This window comes from Lipophrys pholis, assembly GCF_963383615.2.
Source record: "Lipophrys pholis genome assembly, chromosome: 21".
NCBI lineage: Eukaryota > Metazoa > Chordata > Actinopteri > Blenniiformes > Blenniidae > Lipophrys > Lipophrys pholis.
The window spans coordinates 7394046-7413022 of record NC_137649.1 but is presented as its reverse complement, the minus strand read 5'-3'; the positions used below and the strand labels follow the sequence as shown (position 1 = coordinate 7413022).

General features: G+C 42.9%; 2 protein-coding genes across 4 annotated transcripts; one reads left to right on the top strand and one right to left on the bottom strand.

Moving 5' to 3' along the window:
- Positions 1–51: 51 nt before the first annotated feature.
- fam167ab (family with sequence similarity 167 member Ab) lies at positions 52–5542 on the top strand. Of its 2 annotated transcripts, XM_080491414.1 has the most exons (4): positions 52–174; positions 552–584; positions 2094–2587; positions 4290–5540. In XM_080491414.1, exons 3-4 carry the CDS (start codon positions 2243–2245, stop codon positions 4551–4553), a joined length of 609 nt encoding a protein of 202 aa, XP_080347540.1. In that variant the 5' UTR covers positions 52–174; positions 552–584; positions 2094–2242; the 3' UTR covers positions 4554–5540. The 2 variants fall into 2 exon arrangements, with proteins under 2 accessions (XP_080347540.1, XP_080347539.1); XM_080491413.1 differs by lacking the exon at positions 552–584 and having other exon boundaries at positions 66–174; positions 4290–5542.
- A 4349-nt stretch (positions 5543–9891) lies between these two features.
- Positions 9892–18378, bottom strand: ccm2 (CCM2 scaffold protein). Of its 2 annotated transcripts, none has more exons than XM_080491183.1 (10): positions 18037–18378; positions 13428–13604; positions 13224–13307; positions 12850–13033; positions 12528–12664; positions 12167–12302; positions 11998–12055; positions 11769–11904; positions 11557–11695; positions 9892–11186 (listed from the first exon to the last, which is right to left on the bottom strand). In XM_080491183.1, exons 1-10 carry the CDS (start codon positions 18064–18066, stop codon positions 10882–10884), a joined length of 1386 nt encoding a protein of 461 aa, XP_080347309.1. In that variant the 5' UTR covers positions 18067–18378; the 3' UTR covers positions 9892–10881. The 2 variants fall into 2 exon arrangements, with proteins under 2 accessions (XP_080347309.1, XP_080347310.1); XM_080491184.1 differs by lacking the exon at positions 18037–18378 and adding an exon at positions 14136–14262.
- Positions 18379–18977: the final 599 nt, after the last annotated feature.

Here is an 18977-nt window from a genome sequence, read left to right as displayed (position 1 = left end):
CCCCCCCCCCCCCCCCCTCTTTAATCCCCTCCCCTCCTTCGGGAGCCGTCTGCTCAAAAACAAGTGCACCGGAGCGGCGGAGGACGACGAGGAGGAGGAGGAGGAGGATGGTGGAGGTCTGCACGGACCCGGGATGAAGAGTTGGACCGCTGCTGGGAGAAGGGATCGCACAAGGTAAAGGAAGCAGGTTTTATTTCCTTTAAAAAAAAAAAGTATGAATTACAATGATCTTTAGTTCGTTTCATGTTTTTGGAAAAAGTCACAGAAATAGTCAACTTTAACTTTCAAACATAACGTTTTTACATTATTAAAATGTACCTTCTATTTGCTATATTCAGGGATTTTCTATTTTATTTGTAATTTTTTTTTTAGTGATAAATCTTGTTAAGCGGAGCTTCTTTCAGTTGGTCACATTCAACATAACACCCTTTTTAAGCTTCTGTTGGCCCTACTGTCTAAAGCTGCAGTGTTTACAGAACTGTGCAGGTTAACAAAAGCCTGATCATGAAGTACAAGGGGCGATGCTCATTCTCACGTCTCCGGTATTTCAGCCCCTGAAATTCAAGACCACTGAATGGATGCAGGTGAGGGTTACTGGCTGCAGGATATAGAGTATCTGCACTGAGTCGGACGCTTTGTGGTCATGCTCAGACGTGACTATGTTCCACAGAGTAAAGCAACCCCCCCCCTCCCTGGCCTCAGCCAGACCAGGTTCTGGCATCTTGTGTAGACCAGCACCGCAAAATAAATTGTACTTGTGTGCAACTGGAGCTTGAAACCAGGAGGAATGTGTGGCCGATGCTGATCACTTTCTGCATGATGGGGATCAGTGGGATTTTCAGGATGTAACATCATAGAGCTCGAAAAGTGTCTCAATCCCCCCCGGATTAGTCCCTTAAAAATGAGATTAGAGTGGATTTTTTTTTGCAGCAAATGTGCAAGTATAATTGTGCTCACAGCTCATTATGTTTAAGCACACTTATTATCCCCACGGCTTCCTAAATCTGCTGACTCTGCAGTTCCTATTTATGATCCAAACCGCTTCCCGGCCGTTCTCACCGGGTCTTTTTCAAATCCTTTCCAAAAAAAAAAAAGCTCCTGCTTTAATGCTCGCCCTGCAACAATGTGGGTCTCCAGAGACGCACCGATTCCCGGAGGGGATAAATAGAAGGATCCACTCTCCACGTGTCCATAAGTCGGCTCCTCGGCACGGTCTGAAGTCTATTTTACATTTCAATCCAGCCAAGCCTATCATTACACACAAGAGCAGTGACTTCACTGCTGGTCTGCTGTGGCCATTATGGAATAAGTGACCACTAACCGCTTTAAAGTGCTCAAATACTTTGCAGGAAGGACGAAGCTGAACGTCTGCCACTGTTCACCGTGTGTGTGAGACACTATTTAGGACGCTATAAATAACATTCAGTCTTTGACTTTGTAGTTTTTAAATAGTTCTTGACGACATCTAAAGGTTTTCAAACTAAAGCTGTGGAGATTATATTTCATCTATTAGGCAGTGTGGGTGATTCTGTGGCGCTTCTGCTCGAACCGCCACAGAATCAGCTGTGATCGTCTTTTAATGACTCCCTGGATCTTCCTGAGAAACTCTCAAGTTCACGGCCGACTTGTGAAACGATGAGACGTGTACCAGATAGACTGGGCAACTCGTGCAAATGAAACATTATGTGGTCTGAAGGTTTTCTGAGACCGAGAGACTCCCGTCCAGCGGTCTGTCACTTCAGCTTGGTTAATGAGGTCTGTGGACAGCAGGTGGAAAATTTGGCTGATTCATTTATAGTCACCCGTGCCGTTGCCATGGAAACAATTAGTTTCTGTTAAATGAAAATCCTGGAGGTGTTGTTTTTTTTTTTTCTCTCCAGCAAGCTGATCCTGAGGTGTGTGATATTCGAGGAGGTGAATTCTTGATCTTTTTACAGAAAAGAGGAGACTGTGAACACATTCTCAGTTTTTCTAGGATGTGATCTAATCCAGCACCATCATAAGGCCTTTCTCGCTCTCATCCCTCTCCTCCATTGACATTTTGAGATGATTGCTTGTGGTGTTCGTGACCCTCTCTTATTTGATCTCCACAGTTCTGAGGACGACCCACCCTTTGAAATATCAGCGATCAATAACATCGTCCCTCCGACGGCCCCGAGGAGTGGAGACAGAGGGCCGTGTTGACAAGTTTTCTTATATCGACATTTCTTTTTAGGATCTCGCTGCGTCACTCAGGTTAATAATGAACTTGTCTCAGGCGCCACAGATTGTAGTGAGCAGGACAAACGGCCTGGAGGAAACAGAAGGTGTCGATTTTCCCACGGATGATCACCTGATGAGCTTGAAGGCCTTGACAGAGAAACTGAGACTGGAGACGAGGAGGCCGTCGTACCTGGAGTGGAAAGCCCGGCTGGAGGCAGAGCGCTTCAGGAAGGCGGGAGGTGGACAAGAGTCCATCGGAGTGGCGCCTGAAGGCGAACGGGTGGCTTCCAGAGGGAGCGAGGTGAACTCCGATGGGAATCAATGCAGCCCGATGAAGAAGTTCAGCAGCATCGATGAAGCGCTCGCTTGGCTCCGGAGAGAACTGGTGAGAAGCTGCTTATATCCACGTCCCTATTTTCTAAATTCATCGATGGATTCTTGATTTATCAGCTGCTGCACGCGGCAGGTTGTGTTTTCGATTCAAGTTTCGGAATGCACACAATCGTCCAGAAGAATCACGTCTTCCCATTCCATCCACTTGTCAGTGTAATTATTTTTTCTCTGCTCAATTACTCTGCACATTCATCCATGGTCCATAAGCCTGGCCCGGGCGCACAAAGAGGCTCTGATGGAGGAAGGCTCGTACTCACACAGTGTGTGGCAGAGAAAAGAGAAGATTGTCATCTTTGTCCTCACGCTTGGATTTGGACAGTGAATGAAAAGATGATAATGCTAAGAAATCTGTTTTGGATGTCCCACTGTGAGTTTTCTTTGGAGGTTTTGTCACACACGAGGGCTGCACACAAGGACCTCAGGTCAATTTCAACTTCCTGAACGATGTAGTGTGTCTTGTTTCAGCGGAAACGTCCATGGGTTCAAATATATTGATGGTTTTGGAAAAGCCTTATTTGTTAAGAGGACAAATAATTCATTTCAATTCAATTCAACTTTATTTATATAGCACCAAATACAACACAGTCATTTCTAGGTGCTTTTTAACAGAGAAAAGTCCAACGAATCCACATGAGCAAGCAGATTTATTTTTTGCAGCCTTGGAAAGGAAAAACTCCCAACAGGAAGAAACCTTGCAGAAAGCAGGAGAGGGGATAGAGGAGAGGAAAGGATAAGACAGACAGGTAGATTTGGGTGGGATACAGACCCCGGTTTGGGTAGGGGGAAGTAGAGAGAGAGGCAGGGGGTGAGAGGATAGAGGAGAAAAGGATAGGACAGATAGACAGACAGACTGGGGGGAGATCACATAATATATGTGATCATTTAATGTTTAATTTTAATCAATGTCACCAAAAATAATTGTCCAAGTGAGATAAAACAACAGTCTCAATTTCATGTCATTGACAAAATTTATGACGTGCTGCTGGTACGCTGAAGAAATTCACCACGTTATCTCAGCTCATTTAGACCTGCAATACCAATTGACACCAGCAGGTGGTGAATTGGGCTTCAATAACTAACATTTTCATAGTGCCCAGCCAATGGGATTATTTTACCATGGATACTGATGGCTCGTGCTCTTGACATAGATATCATCTGACCTGCTTTTTTTTCTCTTTTAATTTATTAATTTATTTTCACACTTGTATTATTTGTAGTATGTGGGTGTATGATGTATATGTGTGTATATTAGTACAAATATCTTTTCCCCTCATTACATATTATTATTATATTTACATTTAAATGCTTTATTTATTATGACCAATTTCTGTTGTTTTTCTTATTACTTTTTGCTTTTTATTAGTTTTCTGTTGTATGTTTCGCCCAAATGCGTTCTTTGGGGCCATAAAGAGTACAAAAAATGACCCAAAAATGTATTTATTCATTTATTTCATCTGCAAAAAATGTTAACAATGAAAACAAAAGCTCAGAAATGTCTTTTGTATGAAAATATTTAGACGGCAGATTATAGAAAACCTTGTGAGGTTTTAGGAAACTATTTTTGCTTCAGGTGAATTAAAGTAGGTTATGTAGCTCGAAGACGCTGCTGCTCGACTTCATATCCTAACGGAACCAAGTGTAAATGATCTTTTCTGCTGTTTGCGTGATCATTTCATGTCATTTCCGTCTCGCAGACGGACATGCGACTGCAGGACCAGCAGCTTGCGCGGCAGCTCATGCGGCTCCGCAGTGACATCAACAAGCTGAAGATCGAGCAGACGTGCCACCTGCACCGCCGCATGCTCAACGACGCCACCTTCGGCCTGGAGGAGCGAGACGAGCTGTCGGACCTGCTGTGCGAGTGCCCGGTGACCCCCGGCCTCGGCCTCTCGGCACCCCTCAGACTCATCGGCGTCACCAAGATGAACATTAACTCGCGCCGGTTTTCTCTCTGCTGATCGTTGAGCTTCAGTCGAAGCTCTACAGAAGAGGCGGTTTTAATAACGTGCGGCAGAGCAGCTGCTCGTGGCCGAATGTGAGTCGCTGGTGTATTGGTGAACGCTGCGCTGCACGTCAGGGTGAAACACAGTGTTAAGAGGGAAAAGCCAGTGTCTCTGTGTCTATACTTAAAGGTATAGATAAAGTATGTTTATTTGGAGTGAATAATATCCATATATAGAGTTTTGGAAACGACGCACAGCAACCGCTCAGTCTTAAACCCTCAAACGAGGAGTTGTGGGATTTTCAAGTACATCACTGTTTTCTAATTAAAACTATATACTCGCGCTGCTGCTGAGGCCCTAAACTAGTTCTATACGCTTTCGTCAGATCAAGCCAAGATTGAGTAATTAAACTCTGTATATCCAGTTCAGTTTGGTGGGCGTCGTTCTCTGTCTCCTTCCTTCGATGGAACTGCACGAGTGTCTGACACGATGACGTTTGCATCCTTTCAAACGAGGTTTTCTCTGCACAGTCCCGTTCTTGCTTTAAGGCTTTTTTTCTCTTCTGCGGAACCATTTTGAGATTTCACCGCCGGTTTGAAACACAAACATGGTTCAGTTTAATGGATAAACATTGAAGTACATTTAGAACTCTGTAGGCGGGCGGCGATGTGACCGTGGCCCTGCACGTTACGTTGGAGTCGCATTTATAATTGGACAGACCAGCGGAGGGGAGAAATTGGATTACCGAGGTTTACATTCGAAATGTGAGCATGTGACATTTGAGTAAGGATTTGTTCCACTGTGCGGGCGAGTTGGACTCACAAAGCGAGTTTCCACACTCAACGTGCCCATCCTTTTTGATTTGCATATCGACCCCGAGCAGAAAACAAGTCCCGTGTTGAACTCTTTGAGTGTTCAGTTCGTAAAGTCACCTGAAGTTCATCGGAACCGAGTTGGTGAACAAAATGTAGGCCACTGGAAATAAATCATCCTTTAAAAGACTGGCTCATTGTCTTTCTTCTTTCCTCCGTCTAATCTGCTCTCGTCTCAACGAACTTACCAAGCAGTCGTCTCCTTGTAGAAAGGAATCGTCTGCTGAACGTACGGTGAGGTTGTTCACTGATGCATGAACAAATCTGACAGATGAGGAAAAGAGACTCGAATGTACGACCAGTTTCCTGCAGGCAGGACGCTGCCCTCACTAAATAATGTCTGAAGAGTTGCTGCTGAGGGGTTGAAAGGCTTTTATATTAATTTAAGAAATATCTAATTTCTGTTATCATACTTTGGGTGAATCTTTGGGTTTGTGATGAAACCAGAGGTAGAGAGACAATTTAAAATCGGGGAAGCCTTATTTTTTTGGGTCATTTTTGAGAAGAAACCATTAAAAAATGTTAGAAAGTGGAGGTACTCATTTAATCAATACACATAATAAATAAAAGTACAGTGAATGTAGAAAAAACATAAATGTAACGTGTCTGTGGGGCTTTATGTATAAAACCAAATCTGAGTTTCAACAATATTAATAGTGGAAAAAAAAAGCCAGTGAGTTTAACAATACATTATTTGAGTGTTTCACCTTCATACATAAGAGTTGGAAAGTCTGTTTTATTTAGACCAGCGGTGTCCAACATGAAGCCCGTGGGCCAAAACTGGTCCGCAAGAAACTCCAATCCGGCCCAAAACTACCGGACAAATCATACAACTGTAAAAGAAAACTACCACCTTGTTGCTTAAAGTCATGCCGTCAGGGTGAGTTTATAAAAACACCCACAATGCAACAGCGATAGGAAAAGTTCTTGGGACATTTCACCAGAAGGTTTCATTAAAACTGGCTTTAAGTTGAGATTATAGTGATTTTTGGGAGTAGTTGTTTGGTTTTGTGAAAAATATCGACTTTTAATCTGCACGACCACAAAGAAAAACATGAAAGTTTAAATTTAAAGCTTATCATGGTACTATTTTATTGATCTGGGCCGTTCAGGAGGAGACTGGGCCGATTGTGGCTCCTCAACTAAAATGTGTTTGACACCTTCGGTTTTCTTGTTAAAAAGGCCACATTGCTCTGACGTAGCTCCGATCAGTATCAGTAGAAAGATATATTTATCCAACGTTGCAGTAAAAATAATTTCCCAGGAGGGACACGGAAACCCCGCTGATCCCTCGCAGCAAACGAGCCTCTACCTTCTCTGTCATCTGACGGGACGACAACTTCCCTCACACTTTCATCTCGTCCCCGAGTCGACTCCTCTGCCGGGCGGCGTGTCATTATTCACTCTTGTCCTCAAACACAGCTTTCTATAAATTGCTGTTATCGGCTCAGACTGCACAGGAGCAGATTTGCGGGCGTGTGAAGACAGGATGTTGGGGGGTGGGTGGAGGGGTGGGGGTTATGAGTGTTTGCATGTGACAGTCGGCGCAGCCTGCTGGCTGGTCCTTGGTGTCCCTCTCCTTCTGGACGCTGCTTATGAATGAACTATGCTGAGCCTGAGATTTTCATGCATGAGCTCCAGCGTTATTAGAGAGTACTGCTGCTGAACTCTTTGGGTTGCAAAGGCAACCAGAGGCCATTACATGCATTTCTCAATAAACTGCATGATGACAAGGTGGTTTCCTTGTCATCGTTTCCTTTCCCCCTGTATTACCTCAGCACAGGCTCCATTTTTGGCAATTGCAATCATTTTCTCGAACCAAATCTACAACAGTGTTCCTTGTAAAAGAGATAAGAAAGGATTCCTAGATTGTTCATATATCAATGTTGTCTGAGGAGCATCACTTCATTCACTTCATGCCCAAATTCTCTCATTTGCATGACACAATGACAAGCATTAAATCAGGAAGCATTGACTTGACAGGCATAAAATCAGCCACTATATTTAAAGCCAAAGCATGACGAGCCGACACTGTGCATGATGTGAAAAGTAGGTCACGTTGAAGGTTAAATTATGCTCCGATTTAATTTAAAGAGTCCTTTCTGTTCAAGACTGTCCTCCTCCTCATGTGTCATACAGTGGGGACGATATAACAAACCAGAAGCGTTTTTCAAATGGAAATGTGGCCGTCAGCCCTCCTCCAGAAATATAACAGATGTGACACCACAGAGAGGATTTTCTCACCAGCCACTGCGTTTGGAAACTCAAGCACCAAGGTGAACCACAGGGTGAGACTGGCGAGAATCCCAGACTGCATCTCACGCCGAGCCTTTGTGTGGGAGCGTCTCAGCACGTCTCCTCTCCCAAGAGTTACTGTCGCGTTTGAAAGGGTTAAAGGTCAGACCACCGCAGCACAGAGAGCAGCAACAATGAGCAAACTGTGAGTGGCTTTATTCTGACGCCGACTTCTGGAGCGTCCCCATCATTTGTGGAGGTCTGCGAAGCCGAAAACTTGCTTCTACCACGTCAGTGACGATTCACTTATTCTATTTTATAAGCAACGACATGTTGAAGTTTGAACGCTGTGGAAATACGCCGATTCAGATGGAAAAAAAAAGAGGGCACACTGCAGACTCCCGGGGCTTTAAGTTCAACCACACAATTAAACTCTTGGGAGTATTCATTCATACGCTGCTGTTGGAAAATACATTTATGGGTCAGATGAACTATGTGCCAGCTTTTACATGCGTATGAAATGTATCTAGGAGTGAAAAGAAGAAGAAGAAAAAAAGACCTACTTTTGTGCCATAGTTCCCTGGGTGGTGTTTATTTGGAAAAAGCTCCCGTGGTGCAGACTGCTTTTACTTTTGCAAAAGTTTCAGAAGCTGCCAAAGTGAAGTAGCCTATTGTGCTTATATATATATATCTGTCAGGACCTTTAGGTCTATCGTCCATATATTTACATTGATAAAGTGATTCTGATTCAGATCTCCTGTCAATGTCCAGATCAACAATTTGTCCTCCTTCACTACATCCATGAAAATATATCTATCTTCATATATATATATATATATATAGACTTATTAGAACATTTTAAGCCAACTGCATCACGTGCTCTTCTGTGGAAAATGGTGCAAAGGGCCAAACTCCTGTTTTTATCCGTTATTGATTCTATTGATGGTTCTTTAAAATGTGACCTCCACTGTGCATCCCGTTAAGCTTTTATTTGTTTAGGAAACTAAATTTATTCACATTTCATTTTGGTTTGACCAAATAAAATATAATTACTGCAATGCAAATAATTTGTTATAGCTCTCTTTAAATAAATACAATACCACTAAACCAAATATATATATATATGTTATTGGTTTGGGTTTTAATTTAAATAGCACAATTAGACTGCCCAAGCCAATGAGCTATTTTTTGAGTGTCCATTACAATGAGACTCAACATTCTAATTAAGCGAAAAAGGTTCTGCTTATTGTTGTACAGAACATTGAGAAACTATAAAACACCATCAGATCTTTTAAGGACCTAATGAGAACACATTTGTTTATTTAATAATTGCTCACCTCAATGAAAGTAATTGAAAGTCTACAAATTGGATTAAGATGACCAATTCCAGACATTAATCACTGAGACTCTCCTCCAATCCTTTAGAGACAAAATAAAGCAACATTATCATAGTGACTAAACTCCGGTGGTGTCGAGAGAAGTGAAGCCTTCCAGGTGATCTTTTTGTTGGAGGAGTTACCTGAGCACAGGTGTAACGTTCCGGTCTGCAAATGACCTCCTTATAAAACTGCTCCGATCCGGAAAGAAACACCCGAGACGCCAGACAGCAAGTGTTGGTGGAGTGAAATGTTTTCTTTTTAGAAACATGCCTTACTTTGTTTTAATTTGGCGGCGTGATATTTAGCAGGTTAGATCAGTTTTTTTTTTTTTTTTTTAAATCCTTCTTTTATCCAAACTGTCAGGGTAAGTTTGTATAAACTCCCAGAATGCAACAGGAGAGGTTTTGATAGGACGCCCTGCAATATAAAGCCACTCTTCCTCAACCCCGATTCTTCCTGCAGTTCTAACAACTCCTGGTTCCACTGTGCGGACGAGAGAGAATCGTTAAAAGAAGTACACGTGTGATGACATGGAGTGAAAAACCCACCAAGAAGCTCGACAGAACGGAATGTGCTCGGCTCGAGGTGTCCCGCCTTGCTTCCCGTCCCCGAGACTCACAAGACTAATCCCCAAACTTTGAGGCCCATTCAGCAGCATCCAGCGTGATTGCTTTGATGAAACGCTGAAGTTCCTCGGCGGCTTAGGTGCATCCAAGCAAATGATCAGTTAGAGCGTCGTAATGGGATTAACACAACTTCCCCTCTGGCGTTGGTGAAAAGTCAAATTAAACAAGGACGTTAATCTCACTTCAAGCTGCGCTCCGGTGGAGGTCGGTGATACAGCAGACAGGTGGAGAGAGTGATTGCTTATTTCCTTTATGGTGATACTTGTAATTTTATGAAACACCGTCATACAATCAGTGTAAATGATCTGTTATTTAATAACCATGATTTGCTGAACAACTGCAGCTCCAGCTTGTACTCACCCGTCTGCGTTTGACAGGCAGCCAGCAGCAGTGTAAAGGCACAATGACAAAACAAATGCGGTTTATCACGCGACATAACAAGATGACCTGCACGAGATGAACCAACGTCTACATCAGCCATCCACTATTTGGATTTGTCAAACGATAACTTGCTCTAAATGAGTGAAAACTTGTTTTACAGCATTTCCTTGGTCAGTTTGAATAAGGCAAAACTATATATATATATATATATATATATATATATAAATGAGTAAACCGATAACAAATGAAAGTGTAAAACAAAGCAGTATACAAATCTAACAGGCAAAAACAAAAAGTAACATGTATAGTGAGATGTTACGCTCTCACAGCGACGCACCAAATGTGACATAACTGAAGGAAACCAGGAGTCTCCCGGCGCTTAAAGCTGAACGATCTATAGTAATAGAAAAGCACAAACCACTATGGCTTCAGTCTCAACCTTCAAATACATGTACAGTCTTCTGACAGACTCTCTGGCCTTTGAGGGTATTAACAGAAACACAATACCCTCAAAGACCGGAGGCTACATTGCTGACAGCAGGTGGCAGATACTGCCAATAAATGGGTACAAAACCAACCAAAGTTTAAAAAAATAATCCAGAGGTGATCTGAAATGCAGAACAAGTCAACTCACTGCAAGTGCGTTTGTTGACTCAAGAGTGGCGAGTCGAGGTTTTCCTTGAGCGTGTGTGGGGACAATGGGACGTCCTCTCGACAATTAGAGGAAAATAAAACGGAGCAAATCTTGGGTCAGTGCTGCGGACTACCTTCATGTGATGTGCTCTGCTAAAGCCTGCTGCTCTGAGCAGCGCTGTCGGTTCGAGTCCTCGGGTCTCTTTAGTTCCCCGTGTCAGGGCGTCACACCCTCCTGGTCCATGCTGCAGCCGAGCGCCTCGATGTCGTTGCTGATATCCGTGATCATTCGGTCCCACTCGTCGCCCTCGGACGCCTCCTGGCCCTCGTCGGAGGCGGCGCTGTCGCCGCTTTCCCCCGCCGCCCCGTTACCGTTGGTGGTGGAGTCGGAGGCCGAGCTGGCCGTGCGCCTGTAACGACCGAAGCTGTCCGTGATGATGCCTCTGCCGTCCTTCACACCGATGGTCTCCAGGAAATTCTCAAAGTGCTGGCTGTCCTTCTCTGGTATGAAGGGACGCAGGCCTGCAGGAGCGACACAAAGAGAAACGACTCAAACTATTGGAGATCAACATGAACTTTGTCCAGTTAAATCCACATGGTTACTCTCGTCTCCCTTTCTTAAATCATCAATAACAATTTCTCTCTTTCAAAAGACAACATTAAAATGCAGCAGGTCTTAAAAACATTTTATATGATCTGTTCTTTTGAAAACCCTTAAAGAACCCGAAAAAGAAATCTCGGTTTGTGTCTGACGTCTAAGAACTCCTTCATCTGGGTCAATAAAATACAAACATCAGAACTTTTCCACCTGTTCAATTCCTCCAGTGGTTAAACAAGTCTCACGATTCACTAACGCTACATCCAATAGGAATACAACGTGTTCAACAAGTACCAAGTAAGAGGAACTTCCTGCTGTCGCCGTAAAGCTGCCGCAGGTTGATGCAGAACTCGTGAATGGAGGCACCGTTACGATACTCATGGAGCAGCGTGGCAAACTGCTGGATCTCCTGCGAGGACAACTTCGTCCGCAGCTACAGAGGGAAGATTTTAATTAGGAGGAATTCTGTTCAGATTAAATCGATGTTCCCAGCCAAGACGCCGTACTGTGGTCATGTAGTCCTGCAGCAGCTCAGCGGCGGTGGTGCTGAGCTCGCCTTCACTCGCCGCCTTTGTCTGAGGAGAAGCTGGCGTGGAGGCGGACGGAGAGTTTTCGTCCGTCTCCATTGTGACCTGAAAAGGACTGGAAGGAAGAAAGACACCGTTGTAATGATTAAACAAACGAAATCATTCTCAGATTTCTGGGAGGAACCAATGTCGGGATCTGTGCACTTACAATGTGCTGCCTTCTGCTTCAAAGGCCTCTTTAACATCCACTTTGCTTGAGGAATCATCTGCCAGAGTAAAGAAACACACCGATCTGTACCTGCTGTCCATCCACACCGACTTAGCTTTTATTGGAAAGCACTTCTCTTCAGGACAGTGGATCTTATATTGTGTCTTACCGCTGTACAGAGAAAGATGTCGAGTCGGTGTTGTGGCCCCGTCGAAAATGGCTCTGTCCAAGAAGTCAATGGTTGATTCTGTGTAAACGATCTGAAAGACCTGGCTGAGCAAAAGGCACAACTCCTCTGCTGCTGCCTGGAGGACAAACGAGGAAGAATTGTTTTCTTCATGTGATGTCATCTCCGTGAAACACCGAGGAGTGTGTCAATAGTCACTCATTTTCTTGTTACTAATTTACTGTAAGTGGCCAGTAGAAAGCCTTTGGTGGTGCCAACATGGTTTCATTTCGGATTATTCCAGGAAATCTGGAGCCAGATCTCAATTCCGTCCCAACTTTTGGCGTCACATGTATTTCATTACCTTGTTATCAACTGCCAGCACAAGCAGGCAGCAGACTTCCACGAGCACCGCTCCACTCTCCGACAAGGAACTCAGGGTCTGGGACTTATTGAGGTCAGGACACGAGCTGGGACAGGGAGAGCCGCCTGAATCCTGGGCTGAAAGACAACAAATTATACGACTCAAAGGTTAGGACATGGTCCTTTTAAATCCATGAATCTCAAACTATTGTTGAGTACAATAATAGGATGATAATACATCATCCTTAATGACAAAGTTGCACAGTTTTCAGTAAATAGACAGAAAGTGACCACAGCATGTGAAACTATTTCTTGGCTCTCACCAGTTTTTATCACCACAAGGTGTAATGAATCATCTCTGATGTACGAGACGGCGGCGATGTCATGGATGGGCACTCTCAGGATGATGTCCTCGCCGTCGCGCCATACAAGCTTGATGTTGTACGCGGACAGGCTCACCACTGCATCCTGCTCCGACGTCAGCTGGCCTGCCAACTGATGCGACTTCTGAAAAAGCCCACGAGCGAACCAGGAATTACTGGAGATCTTTAATTTCAACAACTCATGGCTCAGAAATACGGTCAACCTGGGAAAAGTTGAAATGACTGTCACTGGCTCAGAAAACGGAGAAATATAAAGGAATCCACTTCAAGTAACAGGTTAGGTGTTTTTTGGGGTTTTTTTCTCAGGAACTCACCCGGGCATTATCAACGAGCTGCAAGACCTCGGTCCTACTCGATGGGTTCAAGTATCCTGGAACTGATGTGAGCTGCCCCAAGTACTGAGAAAGACACGGAATACACACTTCCATTGAGAAAAGGTTGTACAAAACATCAACTGAACAAAACATGTAATAGATTGGTCATTATTTTGAATTTCCATAGACACGCATCACACTCACTTTGACTTCCTTCTCAATGTAGTCATTGAGCAGGATGTCGGGGTCGATGCGATGGTCCGGCTGAGAGAGCGAGAAGGTGTGCAGGGCCCGGCGCTCGGTGGCCTTCTCCTGGGCTTTCTTGTCCCTCCCCTTCTCTCCTTTCAAGAACACTCTCTTGAAGGGGGACACAATACCAGGCTATTGGATAAAGACAAAGAGAACACAGATGATTATACGGGCCCTATTTATATCCACAACACATGTTTCAGAGTTTTGGTTGAATGAAAACGCAGTCAAGCATTTCCACGTGCAGCTTCAAACTTAAGAGATGCTAAATAAGTGCACATTTCTGCTGAGACCACTTCTCCCCTGAAGAACTAGAAGCGACAAAGTGAGATGCAGAAGTACAGCCTGCCTGTGTTACTCAATACGCGTTGCTCAAATAACAATGGCGCTCATGAAATTTGCAAGGAGGGATGCGAAACATGGAGAAAAGTTCCCTAATATCTTTGCATAAACATTTACGATCAGCTGGAAAAGATGAGTCTCAATAGAGTTCATCTCTGTGTTACTTTATGAAGTATGAACAACTTTCCCTACAGTCGACAATTAAAACAAACTTTGAATTAAAGTGAAACACATCTTAGCTTTTAAGAAGGCCCACACTTTACAGCTCAGACACTTAATTCACAACCCATATGGAAAATCTATGCATTTTTAAAAGCATACCTCGTTCTCCATGAAACCACAAGCGAGCAGAGATGCTTTTTCAGCAGCAAAGTCCCGGTCATGTGTGCTGCTGCACCTCTGGCTAAACCAGTCACCTGTTGCCTGCACTCATACAGTGACAGCTGCCTACAGGACACACCAGATCGAATGTCTGTGAGGGGTGTGACCCCCCTCAGAGTAAAGGAAGTGTCTCTGACTTGATGCTCAGGCACAAGAACAGGATGAGGATCGGCCACAACTTCCTGTGGTGACACGCGCAGCATCAAGAGCTCCCAATGCTCAAGAGAAAAGTCTGCAACAGAATCGTTAAAAAAAGCTACAAGAGTCACTCAGGACGAACTTTCAATGTTGTGACGGTTTGCTTTCTGTCTCTAAGTCCACACAGAAATAAAAGAGCTTGTACTTTCTAACACTCTTAAGTTCAGGAGCCACAATTCTATCTGGGGCGGACCAGTAAAATAGAGCCATAACAACATTTAATTCAAACTTTAAAGTTTTCCATTGCTATGCTGCAGAGAATACATGATGAAAATGTCTATATTTTCAGAAAACCAAACAACTGCTATCAGAATTGACTATAATCACAACATGAAGCACATTTTCTGGTGCAAAATGCAGTGAAATGTCCCCCCCAAAAAAATGTTGCATTGAGCACGTTTTTACAAACTCACCCTGACGGCAGAGTGTTGAGGCTGATGGTAGTTTGCCATCTTTCATGGCAGCATCACCGATATCTCTGTGTGTCCACTAATCTTAAATGATTTCTTAAAAAATGCGTACAATTTGCTGGGTGGTTTGTTGGGGCGGTTTGGAGCCTTTTGCAGGCCGGTTTTATCCCACAGGCCCTTTGTTTGACACCCCTGCTCTCCAGGATTCATTTCCTTTACTTCCAGAGACTTCATTAAAACATGCAACCAAGACTCTGCACCCAAGAAATCGATCAGAACGAGTAAACATCGGGGCTGTTCAATATATCACAACTTTACTGTTCTCATGACATCAACATGTGTCAAAGACTGATAAAACGTGGGTCCATACACAATGTGATAATGCAATGATTAATCATAACAACCGTTTTAAATATTAAAGAAAATGTATTCACAAAATGTGTGCAATTATCAAAGATTTTTTAATTGACAGCATTGGTGGCCGCCGAGTGGAAGTCAAGAGCAGAGAAGTCAAGGAGAAATTATTAAAAAACTAAGTCTACAAACAGCACAGCTTCTGAAGCAATGTTGGTGGAAACTGTTTTCTTTCTTCTTTTTTTTTTATTTCCTCCATTGAGCCAATAATTGGATTTCTGTCTGATGTTCTGACACATGATTGGAATTGAGATGCAACAGTATGCACACCTTGTAAGACCGGTGCATTATTTAACAGTCTGCCACCGCCAAAGACAAGTGCATTTATCATTAATGGCTTTTTCTTTGTGACGTGCAAGACAAGAACCACCACAGTGGACCCGTGTTAAAAGCCATGAGATCATGGTGCTTTATTGTCCACCCCTTCAGAAATGAGAAAACTAAATGGCTTTTTTCTTCTGTGATAACCAAGCAGCTGAGAGCAAGTGTGGACTTATTGAACCATTTAGAAAAATACAAGAAAACAAGGAAAGCTCACAAGCCATCAGCTTTAAATGAAGTATTCCATGTTTGAATGTTCATATAGACTACCTGTTCTTCCACGAGTCCCCCTCAGGATGTCCATTAAAGACGAGAGGTATAATTACAGCTACATTAACTGGTTGTTCACCCATAATTTGTAGGTAACTGTAAGAAACGACAGATTCAGCAGGGCTGACAGAGGGTTATAAATATGTAGAGTTTTGTTGAGCTCTGTTCCTGGAAACACACGGGCAGAATCTTTGTTTAGGCATAATTCTTTTTCTCACAAAAACTCGGATGCAAATCTGCAAATGCAGTTAAACTATGGACAGACTTGAATTTCCCTCTGCAGCAATTGCTGTCCGCTATCAGCACCAAGTGGAACAAACAAGAACTGCATGCACAAAGATTTTCAACCCAAACCAGCGAGGAGGAAAACCATTCCAACAATATCATCACCATATATGTGAGGAGGCCAGTGGCTTTGCATCATAACAATATTCACTGTTACCATAAAGTAATAGTAAGATCTAATGATAAAAAGTTGCGTCTCCCTGAAGCATAAAAGAGACACATTGGTGACTAAATCTCAACTATCCATCATTGCTGCATATCTATTCTGAGTGGAAAGTTTAGTAGACATAACAATCTACCAAACTTTAGATGAGTTAGTATTTCCTTCCTGTGTTGACACTGAGTTATCATCAACACTCCTGAACTGAAAATAGTGCTTATTTTCTTATGAAGGAAGTATTTAATGACCAGCACAATCGTAGAAATGGATATGAACCCCAGACACCTCTAATCATGGTACTGAGGTCATGATATTGTTATGTCCTGCATATTAGTTTTCCTCATGCACCGGCAAGGAGGAAAAAAATGTAATATCCTAAATGTCTCCTCCCTTTCAAAGCAAGAGGAAACGATACAGGGCTTATCTTCAAGGTGACTATCAGTCCTGATCACAAGGATCTGTCTTCACATCGCTAAAGATCACTGTGTGCTGAGCTGTAGGTGGAAGAGAAAGCGGGTTGGTCAGCACAAGAAAGAAGTGCTCATTCCCTTTAGCGTGAGTGACACTGATAGCTGCTGCTTCTGACAGCTGTTGTTGAGCACACAGGACTGATGCAATGCTTGACTGTTATAACAATGAGGAAACTCAGATGTGCTTTCAATACCTTTTAGAGATCTCACCTTAACACAGATTTACCAGTATCATCCTTTCTAAAAAAAAAAAAAAGTACCATTGGTCCAAAATACATATTTGGGTGTGAGCTGGTCTCTATTTTTGTGATAAAGATTGAAATCCACAGGTGATCACGGTTTTATGCGTTCAATATTAGAACAAACTTCTCTGAGGATGATAACATCAATGAATTCAAGTACTGTACTGTAGAAAAAACGACTTTATTATGGTTTATTTTATGGATCATATATGCATAAGGCAGAAAAACAACATAGCTCATTCATCTTACTGTTTAGCAAAGTCTATGCTGTATTTTATCATTTTAAATATTGCTTATAACCATTATTAATTCACATGTAGGCTTGATTTTAGGCCATTGTTTGTATATCTAATGTTCATTACATTGTGTTGTCCGGATTGTTTTGATTTCTACTCTGAGCGATGGAACACATTGGAAAAAAATAAGGATTAAATGAGCTTCACACAAACAAAAAAACATTTTAATTAACGCATAGTAACTTCACTGATACTCAACTGCCATAAGTATAATATTTGCAGCACACACTGTTACAAAAACAAGTCTAAATACGTATGAATATGTATTATATGTACAAGTATAAAGAAAAAAAGCACTTCCAAACTTAATCAACTTGAGATATCTCTGCTATTTGAGAGAATATTTAGCAGGTTCATACACTCACGCAGTGTTCGTGTCAGTAGTTATTGAACAAATGAAAACTTCACCGATCTCTGGCTACTTAACTTAGCCCGCAGCTAACAGTTAAAGCTAGTCCACCTAGCCGGTGTTTCGGATTAAATGGTCTCCCTGTTAAATGGTGCCCAACCTTGAGCTGTCCGTTTTTACTGCTGGTAACAGATGCTGAAAACCCAATAGAAACCCGTAGCTGTCCTGATTAACGACTTTTAATAATAAAGTTTAGAAGTGTCGTACCTTTTGTGCGTTTTATTTTGACGTCTGACGTTACTAGCAGCAACGACGAACCCTAAAAGCAGTCGGTCACCAGTCAACAGGGAAACCACTTAATCCTTGACACCGGTAAGTTAGCCGGTGGGTAACTTGTTGTCAAAGTATGTCAAAAGTCCAACTTACCTTTTTTACTTTTTTCACATCATCATCCATGTCTATGTAGTGATTCTCTCCTTCATATTCACTTCGGCTTGGACATCCACGTGAGATAAGACAAAGCTTTTAGACGAGCACTCATCTGACAGCGGTTAGCACGCCAGCCTAGCCTAGCCGAGGGTCGGTAAAGTGATGCTCGACTATGAAGTGACAGCACCACGGCATCCTGAGTGCCACGAAACTACACAAATGCCTGCGTGGCACCGATGTGAGAAGCTGGCCGTGCCCGCCCAGTGGAAAACAATTACAGGTAGAATCTGGGAAGAAGACAAACTCGCACAAAACAGTCAAAACTTTTCAATCGTGCCGCCATTTTGGGCGTTGAACTGAGGTCCAGCATGCTTTGCTGTGCACGAACCAAAACAGGCAGCAGCCGCCGCGTGAGCAGCACCAGCCAGCCGCGTGAGGAGGAGCGACGTTTCAGAGTCACAACAACATGAACCGAAGCATCACGGTAGAGCTCAGGAGTCAAAACATTACGTTTTAATTGGCTTATGTTTATATTCTGTATTTTACAAGTTGTTGTGGACTCAAAACCAAAACATATTAAGTAAATATTTATTTGGCCGAAAAAGTTTTCTTTTTTAAAGAATGACATCATAATAGCACTAATGAAGGGTTCAGGTGTAATGAAGCAAAGGTGAGCAAATTATCGGACAGAGAGACAGACAACCACACTCACAGCTAAGATAAATTTAGAGTCACAAGATAATCTCACATGCATGTTTTTTTGGGACTGTGTGGAGAAAGCCACATGGCATGTATTTGAACCGACAACCTTTTGTGAGGTTGGAGCACAAACCACCGCTCCACCCGAAATGTTGACCAACTTACCTGTGTCCACCTGAGCTTTCAACCCCACAATTTTCATTTATATACTCAGACTTGCACATCTTCACATTCTCTAC